At 51.2% G+C, this 10,938-nt stretch overlaps 1 protein-coding gene and 1 long non-coding RNA gene across 2 annotated transcripts; one reads left to right on the top strand and one right to left on the bottom strand.

Annotated features, from left to right (window-relative positions):
• Positions 1-984: 984 nt before the first annotated feature.
• LOC119234108 (uncharacterized) lies at positions 985-10,893 on the bottom strand. The gene is made up of 3 exons (XR_005122545.2): positions 10,630-10,893; positions 9,409-9,513; positions 985-1,251 (listed from the first exon to the last, which is right to left on the bottom strand). It is a non-coding gene; the product is annotated as an uncharacterized LOC119234108 (long non-coding RNA).
• LOC119234106 (glutathione S-transferase theta-1-like) lies at positions 7,934-10,264 on the top strand. Its single transcript, XM_037496869.2, has 5 exons — positions 7,934-8,283; positions 8,355-8,442; positions 9,315-9,465; positions 9,741-9,917; positions 10,008-10,264. Exons 1-5 carry the CDS (start codon positions 8,172-8,174, stop codon positions 10,206-10,208), a joined length of 729 nt encoding a protein of 242 aa, XP_037352766.1. The 5' UTR covers positions 7,934-8,171; the 3' UTR covers positions 10,209-10,264.
• Positions 10,894-10,938: the final 45 nt, after the last annotated feature.

Here is a 10,938-nt window from a genome sequence, read left to right as displayed (position 1 = left end):
GCATAGAGCTCTGTGGGTCTCTTTTACAAGAGCACTAATTCCACTCATGAGGGCTCCACCCATGTGACCAAATCATCTCCCAAAGCCACCAACCAACTTGGGGATTAGGATCTCAACATACGAATTTGGAGAGGGAGGGTGGGGCCCACAACCAGTCCATAACAGACAGGTCTCGAGCCTTGCCAGGTACGATTTTGGCAGCTGACAGATCTGCTTGGGCAGACATGGAGGGGTGGTGACTTCCTGATCCTGATCCCACATGGCCACCTATGTTCTAAACCCTTGCCCCAGGGCATAATCTGAACGAGAATTTCGCTCAAATGACAAATTGAAGAGGAGCCTGTCCTGAAAGACAGAGACTTGGCTTTGGTTGAAAGTCACTCTTTCTGCTCCCCAGCCTCCACCCTGGACTTTTCATGCTCCTGGCCCCCACGATTCTGGCAATCCTGGGTATGAGCAATCACTCGTCTCAAAAGCTCCTCTCCTGGCAGGTTCTAGCCTAGCAGTGACTTGACCTGCCCAGTCCCTCAGGAGCATCCCTCCCATTATCTTGTGAAATCCCATGCCTTTTGAAAGATTTGCTACTGTTTTTAAACTACAAAATATCAGTGAAATCATGACCCATCAAGATGCTGAGATGGTCGGGTGGGGACGCCTTATGTTTTGGAAGTACTCTGCACGTGGTCATTTATCTAGACAACATGTGTTTTGAAGAACTGGTCAAAGTAGTATAGCACATTTCTGACATGCCAGGTCCTGCTCTGAGTGCACTGCGTGTATGAGCGCGAGTCATCTGGAGAGCCAAGCGTGGCAATCATGCCCGTCCTTTACCAGAGTACGCAGCTGCCACTGCATATATAGATCACATTGTGGCCGCCTGGTTCCTGCATCTGTGACTATTACTGCTACTTGTTCTGCTGTGTGGTGCCCTGGAAAACTCCAACAAATGGCATTGCTGGGTAAGGCCATTCCAGTCCATTTGGGGACAGATATTGCCACATTGCTATCTGTGGAGGCTGTCCTTTGGTGCTTATGTTGGTATGCTAAGGCGGCCATAAAAAATACCACAGATCAGGTGCCATAAACAACAGACATGTATTTCTCACTGTTCTGCAGTCTGGAAGTCCAAGATCAAAGTGTCAGAAGAGGTGGTTTTTTCTCTTGAGTCCTCTCTTCTTAGCTTGCAGATGGTCGCCTTCCTGTGCCTCCATGTGGACGCTCCTTTATGCTGTCTCTCTGTGTCTGAATTTCCTTTTACAGGGACCCCAATCAAATTGGATTAGGGCCTACCCTAGGACCTCATTTTATTTATTTATTAAAAAATATTTATTTTATTTATTTATGCATACAAGAACAGGGGTGTAGTCTACACGTGCAGGGAGTGAGAGGATTCACCCAGAGACAGAATGGGAAGCAGAACAGGCAGATCTGCCGGGGACCAGCCTCCGGCAAAATGTCGTGTCAGGGGTTCCTGAAAGGATGAGACGGCGTCGGAGAAAATGAAAGGACTGAGGGGAAGGGGATGAGGTAGAATGAGGAGACACCGACACTAGGTGAGGTGCTAGTATTGTTATAGGACAGGGAGAGGGGCAGCCCAAAACCCCGCAAACCTGCCTGTTCTAAATGGGTTCAGCCATCCGCCGCATCAACACAAAACACATGAGACTAATGGGAAGGATCTTTAATAAAACTAGGAAACAATACAGGTAAGGCAAAGAATTTAATTTCTAAATGAAGCACCCAAAGTTACCCATCCCCTCGTGGGTAAAAGTCCATCCATATGGGATCGGCCCAGAGCAAGGCCCCAAAGCCTGCCACAAGTCCACAGCATCTTCCAGTGGGGACCCACAGAAAAGGGTCAGAAACCACCAGACAAGCCCGGAAGGAAAAGAGCAAAATCAACATCAAGATAAAAGCTGCCATTGTCACCTCCCCACGGGTCTCACCCACATCTGTGTCACCCAGTCCACGACCAAATGACAAGCGCAGTTTCTTTACGTGTCTCTAGGCTCCATGCGCCTCCTCCAGATCTCCTTTTGGCTCCATCCTGCTTCCTTCCTCAGTCTCTTCTGCAGCTTCTCCTCTTCCTACTCAGCTCCACCCTCCCTTGGGTGGGGCAGGGAACCTCCCCCTTTCCTGGGGTCCACCCTGTTGCAGTATCTTCTGCCGAGAGGCTCAGCAGGTTCTTTATTTATACAGTTTTAGCAAGCAGTGAGATTACATTATCATGTGCATAGAAACAAAGCAGAAACCATCAGTGCATCTCTTTTTCCATGGGCTTTTGGCCACTAGGTGCCTCAGTAAGAAGGCAACCTTCAAGGTTAATAAAAAACTAAGCCTTTCACTAAAACTCATTGTTTCAGCTAAACAATAACCTAAGACAGTAGATAGCCACCAATACATCCCTAGCAGCCAAAGCCTAAGCAAGAAAAGACTTTTTTTTTATTCGCGTGGCCTTCAGCCAGGGACCGGCTGCTACTCAGCTATCAGAACTTTTTCTACCTAGAAACTCCTAACTCAAATAGCTTCATTTAAAAACTTTCCCAAGAAACTTCAAAAGAAGGCAAAAGAAGGACCCACTACAATTGTTGTGCTGGTTTGCATGTCAGGCATGCACAACAAACCGTCTCCCATTGTCAAGTGGGCCAAACTGCCCAACAACTAATTTCTAAACAGACAATTTTCCGTGCCATTTACTTACAGTATGCTGATACATATAATTTACTGCCTAATATATTTTTTGATAAATTTTTCTCTCTCTATGACCAAGAACAAAAAGCAAAGGGATGTCAGATCTTTAGCCCCATGGTGTGAGGCCCTTTCTCTTAGCTGTTTGTCAGTATCCTATCTGGCTGGAGCAACAAGACCCCCTGCAGCACAGATGTACTGAAATACACTGCTGTGGGGAGCAGCAGGAGAGGCAGGAGAGGTCTGCTGTGCCATGTGGGTTAGCTCCCTGGCCAGAATTGAACTCATGCCTCAGTGGCTGGTGACAGCATGATAGCCCTGAGATTATAACCCCCCTGCCACCAGGAAGCCCCCCACCCCCTTCCCGCCAGGATCTCATTTTAATTTACTCATCTCCTTAATCCCCCAAAGCTGTCACTTTCTGAAGTGCTAGGGGTCACGGCTTCAACATATGAATCTGGCAGGGGTAAGGGGGCAGGGGGATGTTCTTCAGTCTTGGGATATGGATAGACAAGCATCTTTTTGCAGTCCTATTTGCAGTCCCTGTATTTACAGCAGCCCCCGAGTTCACCTGGTTGCCTCTGGCTTCCCTGAGGTCTGAGCACTAGGGGTCTGTGCCAGGCTAAAGTCTTGAAACTTCAACTCTTTTGCACCCACTCTGTTTTAACCCCCATCTCTGCCCTGAGGGGCCGGAGACCGGGACTCCTTCCTCTCTCCTTGCTCACTCTTTGTCTTACAGAAAGTCCTTGAATCTTGTCCTCCAAAGGCGCCCTCCAGTTCTGTTTTCCTCCGGAGTACAGACCTTTTTATTACTTGGCTAGTCAGTCTCTGGAGAAAACACGCACCATCCTTCAGTCACTGCCAAGACTATACCCTGTTTATACTCAAGAGCGCCTTACTACCAACTGTGTGTCTGAATAAAAAAAAAATAAAATTGCATGTAAGCAACAGAAACAGTACAGGTCAAAGTACATCAGCTTTCCAGTATCTCACAATTCCACTTACCAACATTTCTATCTGCAATTGAGTGATTTCTTTCTCTTACAGGATGTGGGGCCACCATCTGTCCCAGGGCTCCACCACGGGCAGCCATGTAGCTCACATGCCACAGTTCTGGGACTTAGCAGTAGATGTCACCACCAATGAATAAATGAGGTCCTCAGTGTTATGCTCAGAGTCCTCTCCTGGAGCCGGCCCCCTCTGCCATTCCCAACTTGGAACACTCCCAGCCACTGGCTGCAGTTGTCCTTCACTGAGGGTCCCCATGGGTGTTGTTTCTCGTAGGTTCTGTTTCAGCAACTTCCCCTTCAGAAGTTTTTCATCTGTGCTTGCTTTCCTGGGCCTCTCCCCTAGGGATGGGCAGGCACAGCCTGTGCTTTCTTGATCCATACCAGCTGTTTTTGTTTTTCGCAATTTGATGGTTTTGCTTTTAACAGACATTCCAATAAAGTTAAAGAAGTAAACAATAAAGCTCAATGGTCACTCTGAGTGCAGTGGAGGTGCCAGGCGAGTCCTAGAGGGTGACCACAGCTGACTAGCCATGCTCTGCATCACAAAAAGAGGGGGGCATTGGATCCCTATGTCACGTAGCCAGGGGAGGTGCAGAAAGAAACCTTGGACGTTACCATGAGCTAATGCTGGAAGTGTGAAAATGCATGTGTTTGGGAATCCCCCACAGCCAGCCATGGCAGAGGGGATGCTGGGAGGCTAAGTCATAGGTAACCTGGGAAAGCAGTCACAGCAAGATAAGAATGGGCTGCGCAAAGGAGTGAACATTAGATCAAGGCAATGGAGAGCTGCCCAGGTCTGTGGCCGGGAGGAGGGACATGGCCTGACCACTGGAATGTTGAGTGGTGATAGGTTGCTGGGTGGCGGAGAGGATGAGGTGTAGTCTGTCCCGTGTCAGAGACCTCTTCTGCAGACTTCTGAGAGAAATGGGATGGCTGGCTGCCAGTGTCCGCCAGGTCACTGCCTCTGCCCTGCCCACCCTAAGCCACAAATACCAGACAGTGGTCTACTAGTATCATTCCACCAACAGGCGAATGAGTGTCTGAGCTGGAACATGACCAAGTCTAGGGCACTTCGAGTGTGCTGTGTGGACGCAGGAAGGGTGATGTTGGAGAAGATGTAATGGGGTGTGGGCAGGGTTAAGATGCTGGGATGGGGGGCCGAAAACTGAGTCCACCCTTGCCCACCCAGCAGGTGTTAGTCCTACTCATCCACATATAGGTGCCCAAGGACAGGCAGGGAACATGAACAGACAAGTTCCTGAAGGACAGGGTTTTCCTCTCCAGCTGACAAGTTGACCTTGTGTTGAAGGAGGTGGTGCTGTTGCCGGTATAGACCTGGAACAATTGGGTAGCCCCTCTTCACTGACCCTGCCTGGGGGCAGTAGGGGTGCTACCTCTCTTTGGCAGATTGGGACAACCTCTGCCTCTTGACTGTCCCTGGAAGGGGAAGTAGGATCCCTCCTTGGTTCCTATGGCTGCTGCCCTGCCCAGGGTTTCATGTGCTGGGTCAGTGATGTGACTGTCCCTTCTTCATCTGCTGGTGTTCCTGAATCATTGGCCCATCTGTGGCCCTGCAGCCTGAAAATGTTTTGGGAGGGACATCCATGGTTGCTGGCCTGGTATGGGCGAGTGGTTCCTGAGGCAGGGGGTCAAGAATACCCTCCTGAGGACTAGGGTCAGAATAAGGGGATGTGTGCAATTGTATGGGGAATATAACCAAAATGAAAATGCATACATTGTGCAAAGATGAAAAATGTTCTAAGAATTATATAAAATAAAATATTTATAAAAAAATAAATAAATGGGAATGATTAACAACAAGGGAAAAAAAAAAAGAGAAAAGAATACCCTCCTGGTCCCCCTGCCAGTGTAACAACATAGATCCTGCTTGGAGAACTGGGAAACAGTGAAGAGTCCTCTCTGGTCATCTGTCTTTGTCTGACCCTCTTCATTATAGTCTCTGAGTTGACTCACTCAGTTGAATGAATGAATGAGCAAGTGTCTCACTGCCCTCCTCCTTGTGTTTCCCCTTCTTCTTTCCTGTTACTCCCCATCCTTCTATCCTTTGACTCTAGCATCCTAACCTTCATTGTAGGGCTGTGCCCCCAGGTGTAAGGCTCCAAGGCAGTAAACCTAGAAGGGGCCTTCTTATACTGGTGGGAATGTGGGCCTAGGGCAGTGAGCCAAGGGCTCTCTGAGGGCTCTGGGCATGGGAGGTCTGGGTCCAATTTCCCATCTACAGCCCTGTTGTGTGGCAGCTGGTCCCACTGGATCTGTCTGGCTCTACTCCCTGTCAGCCTGAAATCCAGGATGGATAGCTTTGGATAGCCTGATTCTTGGGGGCTGTCTGGTCCTGGCCCTTTCTCTCCACTGGAGAAGAATCTGAGCTAGCTGTATTTTCTCTGCAAACTGGTGGTTCCCAGGGTCTCACATTGAAAAGGCTGGTGGCCTTGCCAAGGGCCAACCTTGTGCCTCTTCCCCAGCCCCTCCTTCCTAGGAATGTCTGCCACCATTCCAAGGTCCAGTCTGATCCAATCAGAATGGCCAAGGGTGCAGGTACTTTACTAGCCAGCCCAGATATGGGCTGTCTCTGAATCAATGGTGGGTCAGGCCTGACCAAGCTGCATGGCCTCCAAGTATGTACATGTGTTCATGAGGGAGTATGACACCTGAAGTTCCATCTACTAGCAGATTTTAGTTGCCATGTAAAGAGTGGGAGAGGCATTTTAGTCCCCTTGCATGAGTCCAGAAGCTGAGACCAGAGAATGGCTTCTGGGAGGCTTTGCTGAGTGCCCAGGAGGGCCAGGACTGATCTAACTTGCTTCCCACTCCACAACTGACCCAACCAGTAGCGGTCAGTGTGGATGCCAGGCTTGGGTCGTGGACCACCCATTGGTCCTATCCTCCAGGTCCACAGACTTGCCCACAACCCAGTCCTTGGCATCCCAAGACCTGCATCTGAATGGAAAAGACAACTACAGGGCAGGTCAAGAGGGAAGCCCACATAGCAAGAAGCCAATGGACAGGGGCAGGGAGTGCAACCTGGCAGGGATGGAGGCACTCCAGTAAGGGATGGCATTGCACAGGGAGCATGGCATGAGACTTGGACTTTAGAAATCCCCTCTGGCTCTGCGTGCACCAGGACAGAGGGCCAGAGGAAAGGCAGGGGAGTGGGTCTGGAAGCTGGTGAGGTTGGCTGGATAAGAAATTTGGTGGGTGGAAAAGAAGTTCAGGAGGGGGAGCAAGAGCACTTGGTAATGGAGGGATGATGGTGAAGAGGAGGAGAGACTCCCAGGGGGCTGAGCTGAGTCCCAGTGGGGAGAGTGCTGCCCCTGAGGTGGGGGCATGGAGAAGGGCAGTAGAGAGAGGTGCTTTTTTTTTTTAAAAAAAAAAAAAGATTGATCTATTTATGCATATAAGAAATGGCGTATAGGCCCGAGGTGTGGGAAGTGAGAGGAGACTGACTGAATATTCTCCTGAGGGGAGCAGTGGGAGAGTCAGGAGAGGTCTGCTGTGCCATGTGCTTTTAAGACATCAGGATAGTTTCTGTCCTGGGGCTGGAAAGAGGAGAGGTCTGGGCTGGAACTGGTGATGTGAGCACATGGTAAAGGAATTCTCTTTCTTGGTGCCGGCCACCAGGCATTGTCACCTTGTACTCAAACTTCTTAACCATAAAGAAAACCTATATGGGATAGCAATCATGGACGAGACAAACTTCCTCATTTCCCACAGACCCTGGGCTAAAGATAAGGACCAGGAGACTCCAGCATGGGAAAAAAAGACTTCTCTGAATCCAACACACACTAAATAATACTGTATCACTTCGCCTCACTGTGGCCCCCAGCAGACAGTTTCTTTAGAAACATTAGTTTCAGGACTCCTTTTCTTGTCACAGGAAATAAATATTTGTCTTTTGTACACTTTATCTAGGCAGAGTCTTTCATTTGGCCAAGACACCCACCAAGAAAATGGAGCCATTGCTTATAGTTATAGTGTGTGTTGGGGGGAGGGGGGTGCAGACGCAGTGGGAGGGAAAACACAGAAAATCTAGAAGTGTGTGCTGCCAGCTGGCCATCCAGCCTGCCTGTTACGCCTACTTGAAAGATTGCGAAAGGCAGAGTGGCTTCCAGGAAGCAGAGATGGGGGCAGGGAATGGCCGGGTCAAAGGAAAGAGCAGGAGGTGGGCGTGGCCACTGGCTTGCAACACTCTGAAGAAGGGTCAGTGCTACACACTGTTTTTGAAAAACCAGTGACCAACCCCAGGAGGGGCACAGCCCCCTCCTGCACCCCCGTTCCCCTACACAGAGGCCAGGAGGGGTGGTGGCTTGGCAAGGTGCCTCACCAGTCAACGAGGGAAGTAGGCTTCAGGGAGGGACACAGAGCTCAGGTGGTTTCTGAGGGGCTGAGCAACCAGTCAGGCAGGCCTGAGTAGAGTGGAGGCAGGTGAAGGTAGATGCGTGGGTGGGCACAGTGATGGCAGTAGAGCTGTTTTTGGACCTGTACTCACCCCCCTGCCGTGCCGTCTACATTTTTGCCAGGAAGAATGGCATCCCCTTTGAGCTGCGACCTGTGGTGCTGACGCTGGGTATGCCAGGTCTCATGGGAGGGTGCCCAGAGGCCAGACCATGTGCTGAGCCTCCTTTCTCTGCTTCCCAGGAGAGCACCTGAAGCCTGAGTTCCTGAAGGTGAACCCCCTGGGGAAGGTGCCTGCCCTCAGGGATGGGGACTTCCTGCTGGCTGAGAGGTAATGGACCCAGCAGGCTCAGAGTCTGGCTCCCAGCCAGGATGCAAGAATTTGCTGGGGTAGGGTGGGTTGGGGTGAAGCAGGGATGCTGGAGGAAGTAGGCAGAGGAATAACAACCCATGCTTGGAGATCTTTCCAAACTGCCTGACCTCTTCCTCCTTTCAAGGAGATAAAGTTGGGAATGCCAGTGTGGGCAGGGGCAAGGGCACTGAGCCAGGCCTGCATGATTCAGGCTTGAGGTGAGTCCCTTCCCTAGATGTTCTGAACTCGTCCTCTCAGAGTCACAGAAGTGGAGCAGTCCCATCACGCTGGAGTCTGAATTCCTCACTCTGTGACCCTGGGCCGATCACAGAACTTGGAACCCCAGGTTTCTTTTCCGTAAAGTGGGAGCGATACTATGACCACCTCCCAGTGGCTGCCTGAGGGATGAAAAATAGGCAGCAAGAGCCAGAAGCCCAAGGAGATCAAGAAATGGAGATTCTCCTCCGAGTCCCAGCTCAGACCCCATCACTAGGGATGAATGGTCCAAGAAGAGAGCGTGAAGATCCCTTGGGCAGGGTGTCCCTGGCAATTTTGCCTCCCTCATGGTGAATAGGGACCCAGATGCCAGAGAACTGGGTCTGGAGGAGAAGGGCAGGCTGGGGTAGTCGCTGGGAAGTGGGCCTGGGAGGAGCAGAGTTTAGAAATGTAGGAATGGAGCGGTTTAGTGGGGAAAGGATTCTGCTTGCAGGTAGAGGCAGGACTGGGGAGGCCCTCCTGTACAGGTGGCGTTGCAGAGAAAGCCAGTCAGATCATCATGTGAGATGGTTGAGAGATGAAGCTGCCCAGCCTGGATGGGTAGGAAGAGACCTCTGACCCCCTCCTGCCTACAGTGTGGCCATCCTTCTATACTTGAGTCGCAAGTTTCAGACGGCAGCACACTGGTACCCAACTGAGCCTCAGGCCTGCGCCCGCGTTGATGAATACCTGGCGTGGCAGCACACGGCGATCCAACAGCCTGCCGCCAATGTCTTCTTATGCAAGGTGAATCTCCCTGGATGGATGATGCAGGCTTGGGCAGGAACCAAGACCCTCAGAGCAGAAAGGACCACATGTTAACCTGTATACAGACTCCCCTCCACTACCCCGGAAAAGACATCAATAACCCATCATAACACTCTTTCCCTTGAGCCTGAAAGTCTGAATCCTTCCTTACACATAGCCCCCGGGCGGAATCACTAGAGGATGAGTTCAGGGAAGGAGTAGGATGAGTGCTTAAAGGAACCTAGGATAAGCTGCCCCCTCTCCCTCTGCCCCAGTGTCTCTTGCCCTACTTCTCTGGGCAGCCTGTGGATGCTGCGAAGCTGGAGCGGCTGATGGGGAAGCTGACACCCTCACTGCAGCACCTGGATAGAGTGGTCCTGATGGCCAAGCCCTTCCTGGCAACGGAGCAAATCTCCCTGGCAGATCTGATCACGCTTGTGGATCTGATGCAGGTGAGGTTCTCCTGCCTGCTCACCTTCTGGGGGGTTGGGGGGTGCTCTGGGCCCCAGGTCTAGTCCCATCCCAGCTGCCGGTCTTCCCAGCCCACTGCAGTTGGCTGCGACCTCTTCCGAGACTGGCCCCGGCTGGCAGCGTGGCGGGCCCGTGTGGAGGCTGCCCTGGGCCCTGAGCTTGTCCAGGAGGCCCACAAGCGTGTGCTACAGCTTCGTGACCCCCAAGATGCCCCACGGGATCCCCAAGTGGTCCAGCAGCTGGTGAAGCGACTGCAGGAGCGGCTCCGCTGAGAGGGGTACAGTCTGCTCCCCATTGTTCTTTTATTCTCAATAAACATGCTGTGTACCTTCCACTTGTCTTCAGCCTCTCTCTGTCCCAGTAAGGAGAGTCCCCCCCCCCACTTATCTGAGCACAGGCCCCAACAAACAGGGTATCTCCTAAGATCACATATCATAGTGAGGAGAACTTGGGTCTTCCCTAACTAAGGGATCTAGTTATCGTCCTCTCTCCAAGGTGCTGGCTTCTAGGTTCATGGCCTAACCACTGGCAGTCCCCACTCAGGCCAGAACTTTCTGGGTTTCTTTGCATAGCATAGCCTGGCTGGCCAGCCCTGGACTCCCTGGGGTGCTGTCCCCAGTGTTCTGATAGATCCCAGTCTCCTGTTTCTTTTTCGCTTAGTCTTTTTTAAACCATGATTAAGGCCAAACCAACCTGTGGGTACTCCCCATCCCTGCTTCTGGAATACTCCAAGATTAGTTCTCATCACTTTATCTTCATTCTTGAACTTGCAGAGCCTCTCTGGTCCTGTTCTGCCTTGAAGGCCTAGGATTTCTTATGCAGAAACACTTCTCAGACACAGCCTAGAACCTCCAGGGAAGGGCAGGGCAGGATGGCAGCCACGTCTCCATCCCACCCCAGCCAGGGAGCTCTCCCCAGTCTATTCTTGGGTCTCCTCAGAATCCTTGCTGCTGTGAGAATTCCATGCTTCCTTGATCTCATGACAACATCAAGTAAAAGAAG

Source organism: Talpa occidentalis, unplaced genomic scaffold, assembly GCF_014898055.3.
Source record: "Talpa occidentalis isolate TD23 unplaced genomic scaffold, MPIMG_talOcc4v2.1 talOcc4.8, whole genome shotgun sequence".
NCBI lineage: Eukaryota > Metazoa > Chordata > Mammalia > Eulipotyphla > Talpidae > Talpa > Talpa occidentalis.
The sequence above is the reverse complement of the archived record's forward strand: the minus strand, read 5'-3'. Positions and strand labels throughout refer to the sequence as shown.

What these genes read in the sequence shown, in the direction of transcription:
- LOC119234106 (XM_037496869.2), top strand. Translation starts at nt 8,172, where the DNA reads ATGGCAGTAGAGCTGTTTTTGGACCTGTACTCACCCCCCTGCCGTGCC. An exon ending in ACCTGTGGTGCTGACGCTGG is followed by an intron (nt 8,284 to 8,354) that starts GTATGCCAGGTC and finishes TCTGCTTCCCAG; the next exon opens with GAGAGCACCTGAAGCCTGAG. An exon ending in CCAATGTCTTCTTATGCAAG is followed by an intron (nt 9,466 to 9,740) that starts GTGAATCTCCCT and finishes CCTCTGCCCCAG; the next exon opens with TGTCTCTTGCCCTACTTCTC.